The 9,032-nt window shown below is 45.8% G+C and overlaps 1 protein-coding gene across 1 annotated transcript; it reads right to left on the minus strand.

The window, feature by feature from the left end:
* Positions 1 to 1,784: 1,784 nt before the first annotated feature.
* VSX1 (visual system homeobox 1) lies at positions 1,785 to 7,595 on the minus strand. The gene is made up of 5 exons (XM_047854086.1): positions 7,172 to 7,595; positions 5,303 to 5,381; positions 4,742 to 4,865; positions 3,508 to 3,688; positions 1,785 to 2,071 (listed from the first exon to the last, which is right to left on the minus strand). Exons 1-5 carry the CDS (start codon positions 7,593 to 7,595, stop codon positions 1,785 to 1,787), a joined length of 1,095 nt encoding a protein of 364 aa, XP_047710042.1.
* Between the last annotated feature and the right edge of the window lie 1,437 nt (positions 7,596 to 9,032).

Below are 9,032 nucleotides of genomic sequence, written 5' to 3' on the forward strand. Positions count from 1 at the left end.
GGTCCCTTTCTCTTTTGTCTCTTCCTGTTTGTTCTTTCTTTATGATATTTCATAGAAATTTGTCCACTATTTGTATATTTTTATGTAAAACTAATTGTTTCTTTATTTCATTCTGCTTTACATATTTGTTTACTTCTACTTATATCTTTCTTTCCATTTATTTAGAGTTAGTTTTTAATCACCAATATTTAATTAGTATGAAATATGAAACAATATGCCCTATTGTTACCATTTTTAGAGGTTGCGCAATATTTTATTCTATGAGTGCGATGTATATTAGTTAAACAGGTTACTAGCTCAAATTCAACCCTGGATAAACTAAGGATGAGAGATGGAAGCAAGAATCTTATGACCAGCTGGAAGGCAGAAGTTGGTCCAGAGCAAGTATGGCCACTTGGCTTAGAGCCTGGCATGCTGCCTCTAGACAGGAAAGATAGAACATAACTTCTAGAGTTCTTCACCAACACCTGCTCTTTCGCTGTGCAGTGTCAGGATTCAGCAATAATTTCTATGAGCCAGAATGAATAAAAGAAGGTAGTGCTCATGGTTTTCTGCTTCTGCAGTAAGGATAGGTGATATTTAATTCTCACAGAGTATGGAATTAACAAGGATGAGAAAAATAGGCCAAAGGAAGGGATCCTTTGTGTTCTCATGGAGAGATGAGAGAAAGCAGGCCCAGCCTGACTGCACTGATTTCCAGAGAAAGCCTCTCAAGCTCCCCACTTTCCTTCCCCATTCTGCCTTCTTCATGAAGCTTCACATTTCCCCCTCAAACCTAAGTCTCTCTGAACTTGAACTCTAAAAGGTGAATTAGACCCAGCCACCACCCTATGGGAGTTTACAAAGCTACACATGACACGTGCTGCAGCCTGGAAAATGAAATCCTTCAATCCTTCAATCCTGAGATTGAAAAGGGCCAATAGGAATGGGGGGTAGGGGGAGAGCTTTATTAGGGGATCAGTGATCTTGGAGATGTACATATGTGTAACAGAAATAGTGCCTTGAAAAGCAAACACACCACACAATGTTTATTCTTAAATAATAAATAAATTGCAAAGGAAATACAGGAAACAAAACATTCATGAAATCCAAGTTGCTAAAGTGCTTTCAAACATAAATTTTAAAAGACCAAGAAGCTTTGTCTGACCTTAAAACACTGTTTATAGATATTAAACACAGTCCAATCCTATTTCAGAAGGGAAGGGAAAGTATGGGTTGCTTTCTTGTTTATGAGTTCTGATATGCACAGCCTATCAAATGACACTCAGGATAATACAAAGTATTGCTTAATGAGAAAAGTGAAATGTCCAAAGCCAAGTTCAAGGTAAAGATACTATAATTCATTCATATGTCTGTATGGGGTCTTTGCTATTTATAAAGACATCTGATTCTCTGGAGATTAAATAAATTTATATTTTCAAATTCAGATGGAGGACATCAGACCACCTATTAATTTACACAGTATATTGAACCAAATCTCAAATGAGGCCCAGCAGTGAATACACTTTTTGAACTTTAAATCCTCCCTTCTCAATTTCTACAAAAAAGAAGTAAAATTTTACATAAAATTAACTGCCTTTAAGGAATGGTTTCCATTCTAGGGTGAAATGGGCTTTCCCTAAGGTATCCATTTGTCTTCTTAAAGCAAGTGGCATTACATTTTATCCTGACACTGGAAGAAGAAAATCCAGCTGAGAGTCCTTGTCTTAGACAACTGTTATCTTGTGGAAAATGCCATAAGGGATGAACTTGCCAGCCTTTGAGGGTAGGGCCTGTGGGCCTCATCAGGCTCCCACCTTCCCTGGCTGGAGACCCTCCAGCCCTGAGGAGTCTGAGCATCCTCTAGCATTGGTGCCCTGGTGTACTTTCTTGGTCTCCTGCCGGGCAGAGCTGGAGAGATCAATGGCCATATCTTCCAAGCCATTCTCAGGGCTGGCTTCATCTGAGCTTCTCTGGGATCCTGTCTGCCTTGGGCTAGAACCTTCCTGGAGTTGGTCTGAGTCCCAGAGTCCTGTCAGCTTTTCTTCACTTCCTGGTTTCCTTATCATCCCTGTGGATTTTTTATGCATCCCTTGCAAAAAAGAAGAGAAAAAATAAAAATAGGTATCTCCAAATTCAGCAATTTTGTAAATTCTTCCTTGTCTAGCTTCTCTAAATCCCATTAGAAATGTCCTCATCATAAGGGCACCTGGGTGGCTCAGTTGGTTAAGCATCCAACTTCTGCTCAGGTCATGATCTCACAGTTTGTGGGCTGGAGCCCTATGTGGGGGTCTGTGCTGACAGCTCAGAGCCTGGAGCTTGCTTCGGATTCTGTGTGTCCCCCTCTCTCTGCCCCTCCCATGCTGATGCTCTGTCTCTCTCTGTCTCTCTGTGTCTCTCAATAATAATTAAACGTTAAAAAAAAATACCTTCATCATCATCTGTCTCCAGGGCCTCTAGGGGAACCAGCTAGGCAACTACCCCCATTAAGGGTTAAATCTAATATCTGTCTGTGGGGTGTACCCAACAAAGGTGCCTTATTTGGATATCACAGTAATTGTTCAAATTTAATTGTTGCCAATATTTTAAAATCAGGAGATTTTACATCAAAAGCCAGATTTCCAGCTTCTCTGGAAGTAAGACTGTCTGGCAGCACTGAGCCCACTTTCTTACAAGGCCACAGATATGCAGATGCCAGTGAGCATCACTGCCCCACATCTGACCTGCTTGTGGAAGTTCAGAAGGGTGAACTTGGTTCCCTGCCCCAAATTCTGTCTCTTCAGTCTTTGAGGGCAAAGTCAGGACCATATTTACTATTGGTATCTCTAGTATCAGCATAGTGTCTGGGGGTAGGGGCTAAAAAAAATGTTTGCTAAACAAAAAACCTCCTCCCCCTACCAGCCTAGAATTCCTCATACATACACCTAACTCTAATCTCCCACCCTGCCCTAGGTGCTATTTTGTGACTCATTCCTCTAAGGTGTGATCTCTACCCATTGGTCTCTGGTAACAACAGAAAACACCAGAATGCCTAGCCTCAAAACTTGGACCTTACCAGTGTAGGCTGTTCTAGCACCAAAAGTCTAAGAGACAGAAAAGCAGGTTGTTAGTGGCGGACTGCCAGGACCTAGACCCAGACCTCCTGGCTCTGATTTGTAGGGCGTTAATCACCTGCAAGTTTCACTGCTTAGCACTGCCCTCATTACTATTACCACGAGCTCTAAGTTGTATGATTTCCAAAAATTCTAACATTTTGGAATGTATTTCACATATTACATCATTCCAGTCTTAAAACCAAGGCTTAATGTGACCTTTCCACACACTGTGTACACAGTTCCAATGCAAAATAAATCAATTGACCACAGTTCAAGCCTTTGAATTAATTAAAAATTGGATGTGATATTCTGGGCCCAAATCTGAGTAAATTTACATTGATTGGCTTTGCAAATGGCTGCCTTTTGTGGGAACCCCACTCCCTCCCCCAGTATCTCTGGGCCTCTTGCTGGCTGCAGGGTCCTTCTTCCTTACCCAGAAGCCATGGTGCACAGGAACCAACCAGGCCACCCTCAGTGGAGTTGAGGACAGAGTCTGGCAGCGGGATGCAGTGTCTCACCATGGCCCCATAGAGCCCATACTCCGCCATCACGCTGCTGCCACCCCAGCGCTTCTCCCGCTTCCGCCACTTGGCCCTCCGGTTTTGAAACCAGACCTAATATGAGGCAGGACAGGAAGCAGAAGAGCATACAGGAGGAGACACAGTAAAGAGGATGCTTCTAGGTTCCCCTGAGCAGGGAGTTCTAAAAGGGCCAACTATCCACTCAAGTCCCAGACCTTTGAGGAGCTGTACCTACTGCTCACTCAGAACTCAAAAGGACTCATCATTGTGGGGCTAATGTGCAGTTTCCACTGAGGCTTTCCAGAAAATGAGAAATGACAAAAAATAAAATCAAAGTGTTCTTTCTCAGATTGTGTAAAGAAGTAGACTATTATGTTTCCTGATTTTTTTCATTGATTAGAAAGAGTTCACGCTGGCAATGGTCCTTTCTAACCCCCAGGTTTTGGGTTGTTGGTGATAATTCTCCTGGAAAATATTATCTTAATAAAGGAATAATATGGAATATTGTTTAGCTGTTAAAAAAAAAGAGTGAGTTAGTGGCAAATCTTTCCTAGAGAAATGTTCAAGGTGCATTGTCAAACAAAAGACTAAGAAGTATAACTCAATACCTTACACACAAAATCCTGTGTGTGTAAGTATAGATATAGATGATAGACATAGAGATAGAGATAGAGATAGAGAGATAGAGATATATAAACATATTCACAGCCAGATATAAACACAGAGATGGTGTGAAGGAAGATTACAGCAGGATATTTACATTGTTTTCTCTCAAGGAGTGATAGTCAAAGATTAGACAGACAGATGATAGATGATAGATAGATAGATAGATAGATAGATAATAGATAGAGTTATAGATATATATAGCTATATATGTAGTTTTTAGTTGCAGCACACATTATTGTGTAATTTTAAAGAATTAATAAATAAAAGGAAAAAAAGACATGCGGATTACAGGAAATATCTTCTTGGAATAAAAATACAGAAAGTCTCTAGCATTGTGGTACCTGCAGCCAGTGAGCCTCAGTGTGTGTCAATGGGAATGTGTTAGGCTGTCTACAGGTGGCTGTGGGTTGACCAGTGGGTGTGTGAGAAAAACATGTTCTCTGTGATGTCTCTGGGAAAGAGAAAAGGGACCCTAGACACCTGTATTCTGTCTTCAGGGAGCTCAGTTTTCACAGCCAGCATTTCCCGGGCATACACATCAGGGTAGTGGGCCTCGCTGAATGCCTTCTCCAGCTCTTCCAGTTGGTGGGCGGTGAAAACAGTCCTGTAGGGAAGCCCAAAGCACATATGTGGGCACACGTCCGCAGGAGGCTACCAGGCTTCCCAGACTTAGAAGACCCCATGCCTGCCTTTCCACACCCTAAAAGCCCTCCTCATGATAACTGGACATATCACCTCTGAATGATTAGCCTCTGGAAAGTCCAGAAGTTTCGTTCAAAAACAACAAGTTCTTTGACATTTTTTTCTCCTCAATGAATTCTATCAACTCATTCTAAGAATATCTATTTTAAAGGTCCACAAATTTGTCTTTAAAATGCTACAAAGATTGTCCTGTAGCCTCCTATGAATAGCAGAATTATGTTCCCAAATGCCTACTATGTGCCAACCAGGAGGTCACTGGGCCTGCCATAATGCAGCATCATATATTCTCAGATACTGTGTCCTGAGGAAATAGTCAGGGAGGACAGCCTGGCTGTATACCTGTGTCGCCGCTTCTTTCTCTTGCCAAGGGTGGGGGACACCTTCAGGTCACTCCTATCTTCAGATGGGCTGTCCTCATCTGTTAGCACCGGAGAAAAGAGAGGACTTTAAAGGTGAGCATATTACCTTTTATAAGAAAGAAAGAAAGAAAGAAAGAAAGAAAGAAAGAAGAAAAGGAAAAAGAAAAAGAAAGAAAGAAAGAAAGAAAGAAAGAAAGAAAGAAAGAGGGAGGGAGGGAAGGAAGGAGGAGGGAGGAAGGAAGGAAGGAAGGAAGGAAGGAAGGAAGGAAGGAAAACTTTTTAAAGGTGAGCACATTTTTCACTTTCTTCTCTGGATTTTAATATGAGGTTTGAAGTTATTATTCTGCTGGAGAATGTGAGTATTTAACAATATTCACTAGCATTTTTAGCACTCACTATATTCCAGTCACTGTGCTTAGCATTGTCCATGCATTATCACAGTTATTCTTCATAAAAGAACTCCAAGATAGCTACTAGTATTATTCTATTTTTACAGATGAGGAAACTGAAGTGCAGAGAGATTAAGTAACTTGCCCAAGTTCACACAGGTAGTACATGGTGAAGTTGGGAGTCAAACCCCAGACTGCGTGAAGCTACTTGGCCATTAATGACACTCTCTATTCCCACTTAGCTCCCAAATTCATCCACTTCTTTCTGCCTCCAACTCCTCATCTTAACCAATAAACCAACATTTCTCTAAGTGGGGCGGCTAAGGTTTGACATCAAAACCTTTGTCAGACGTGCACTCCCTGCTCTCCTGTACCAATTCCAAATCTCTGGAAGCAGATCCAGGAAACTCACTCTTGACAAGATCTAGTGGTATTTTGCCTTTCATTTTCTCACAGAAAGAATTCATCCTATGAAGGTGGTTTTTGCATTTTTAATGAAACCACTAATAGAAGGCGTCATTTTATCTTACACAGAGACTTGTGAGGTGTTGTTTTTTTTTTAACTGAATGAAAGCTTGCTCTCTGCTAAATTGGCATGCTTACTTTTATTATATTATTACTTTTAGTTTCAGTGGAGAGACTCAACGTACTTTTTTGCCTCATCTGCCTACTAGATGCTTAGCTCTAGGTTTTACTACATAGTTTCTCTCAGTCTGCGTTTTCTTGTATAATTCTCCATTTTATTCCCCCCACACCCCAAACCTCTCAATTTCTTGGCCTTTGCTCTTTATAGACATTCATTGCCTTCTCTTTCCCCGTAATGCACCTCAACTTCTTTGAGGAAATAGCTGGACTTGGAACAAAATGTTGAGCATAGCTGCAATGAAATTGGCAAGGTTGCTTCCTTTCTCACGTGTGCGGGAGGACGGAAGGCAACGCAAGGAAAAAAGCGCGGTACCTAGGCTCCTATTTCAGCACCCCGGGAGGCGGACAGTTCTAGGCCTCCAGGCCCTGCGCTCTTCACTCTTTGAATCCAGCAAACCTTTGAGCCCCCGCGGGGTAGTGGGTTCTGTGCTGGTGATGAACAAGCACGCCCTGGCCTCCCCGACCTATGCCGTTCGCAGAGACCGAGGCTCAGGCGGGGGTTAGGGAAAAACCCTCAGAGACCGCTGCTTAGTCGCCAAGACCCCCGGGGTAGGTCCGGAACGGAGTGGTGGCAGTATCTGCTGTGCTGCGGGACCAGGTCCCGGAGAAGAGGCAGGGACTTAGGGAAAGACAAGGGGAAGGGAGCGAGACTGCTAGAATACGCCTCCCCCGACGGGGCCGCGCTCTGGGGTCCCGAGTTCCCTTAGATCCGGGATGCTGGGAGTAGGGGCTCAATGAGACGATGGTGAGTTACCCCTGTACGGCCCCAAGCCTGAGGAAACAGGGGCAAGACCCCGATGCGTTGGCCTGATTACCGGACGTCGAGACGCTCTCGCTGCTCTTCTGGCTGCCGAGAGGGGGCGGCGGGCGACCAGGGGCTTGCGGGGCAGCGGGTTCAGGCGCCCCGGGTGGCAGGAACGGCACGTCGGCCATGAGCAGGCAAGGCGCCCGAGGGGCCGCGGGGGGCTGTGCTCCGAAGCCGCATAGAAGGCCGAGCCCCAATGGGAGGGCCCCGCGCGCCATGCAGGAGCCCGCGAGACCCGAACCCGTACAGGGTGCGGCCACGGAGGACTCGCAGCCAGATCCTGGCCCGGGGCCGGCAGGCGCGGGCACCTCAGCTTCCAGGCCCAGAAGATCCGTAATGGCGAACCCGCGGGGGCGCAAGCCGCTGGGGGAGCTGCCAGGCACCAGCACCCTGCTCCTGGAGCGCCCGTCGCAAAGTGCGTCCCGGCATGTCATGGCTTCTCAGTCGGTGAGGCTTGACTTTCTCTAGGTCACGTTTGCGGAGAGGGCACAGCTCGGAGGATGCTTTATACTCCCTGACAGCCCGTCGGGCGCGGAAGGCCGGGAGGGCTCCAATCAGTGGGGCGCGGACGCGTCATCGCCCAGGACCCTGCGAGTTGGGGACGCCACCAGTTTCCCTCCCCTCGGTCGCCGCCCTCCCAGCTGCAGTCCCCTCAATTACCTCCTTTTCTCTCCTCTCCAGCTGTCCCCCTGCCCAGTCCCCACCCGACAGCCCCCTCCCCCGTTCTCCGTGAAAGGAAAGTAGGGAGGGCACGACCCTGCTATCTGCTGGTTCCTCTAAAAAGCTGCAGTTTCCAGGCCCCGGAATGGTCTTCCTTTCCTTCCAAATTCTCTAGGTGGAGGTCCCCCTCACAGCTACCTCGAAGGCTCCCTCCCAAGACACAGTTGCTCATTAAGACCTAGGGCCTCATTCCTAGCCACACTACCACCAGTACGACACTCACCAGCCCTCCAACTCCACCGCCAGAGCCAACACCTTCCACGAAAACCTCTGAAGGGAGAGGAGTGGAAAACGTTTATTTAATCCACGCCCACTCCACCTCCAGCCAAATTCACCCCCAGAGCCCTAATGGCTGAGCTGCAGCGGGCGCAAAACTCACAAGAGCTGAGAGAAGGGGGAATAGGGAGAAACAAATATAGAGTGGACTAAGGAACGGTGCCGGTTTAGCAAACAAAAATACTGCAGATCCAGTGAAATTTGAATTTCAGATATACAATGAACTTTTTTTTTTTAGTATGAGTATGTATCAGTATTTTATCTGACAGTTCTAAATTGGGTGTGTAGGGGGGGCGTAAATTGGAACATAGGACCTGTCTACTGGGAACACCCCTCTTCACGGAGGCAAACAAATTACTGTCAGATTTTACATTATTCAAAGAAATATTTTCCTGTGAAACTCCCTGGCTTGTTGAAGTTGGCGCCAAAGCACGTGAGTAAATCACTCCTGGCTCACAAGTGAAATTTGTGAAAATTTGAGTCCACTCAACCCGAATCGCTCGAAACCCTGAGCCCACCTTTCCCAAACATAGAACCATGGACACAGAATCTCCTCAGTCCCACCTCCTAAGGGCCCAGCGGTCTGAGGTCGCCCAGCGAGCAGGCGGCAACTCTCTGAGACCACCCGTACGCGGCGTTGTCTCCCTGAGCGCGCCAGAGAGGACCCCGAGTCAGGGAAAGTGGGTTTCCCGCTCCCTGCGCCTTCGAGTGGGGCCACTGTTAAACATGCAGATTAAACGAGGGGTTTCAGATAAAGATAATTACAAGAGGCTGCGCATTAGCTTTCCATTATTAAAGGAAGACCCAAATCTCCCCCTCGCAAGCTGTTCCTGGGATTAGCAAAACAATAACTTTCCTTTGAGATAATTGTCATT

Source organism: Prionailurus viverrinus, chromosome A3 (assembly GCF_022837055.1).
Source record: "Prionailurus viverrinus isolate Anna chromosome A3, UM_Priviv_1.0, whole genome shotgun sequence".
Classification (NCBI taxonomy): domain Eukaryota; kingdom Metazoa; phylum Chordata; class Mammalia; order Carnivora; family Felidae; genus Prionailurus; species Prionailurus viverrinus.

What these genes read in the sequence shown, in the direction of transcription:
- VSX1 (XM_047854086.1), bottom strand. Translation starts at nt 7,595, where the DNA reads ATGACATGCCGGGACGCACTTTGCGACGGGCGCTCCAGGAGCAGGGTG. An exon ending in CGAGAGCGTCTCGACGTCCG is followed by an intron (nt 5,382 to 7,171) that starts GTAATCAGGCCA and finishes CGGTGCTAACAG; the next exon opens with ATGAGGACAGCCCATCTGAA. An exon ending in AGAAAGAAGCGGCGACACAG is followed by an intron (nt 4,866 to 5,302) that starts GTATACAGCCAG and finishes GCTTCCCTACAG; the next exon opens with GACTGTTTTCACCGCCCACC.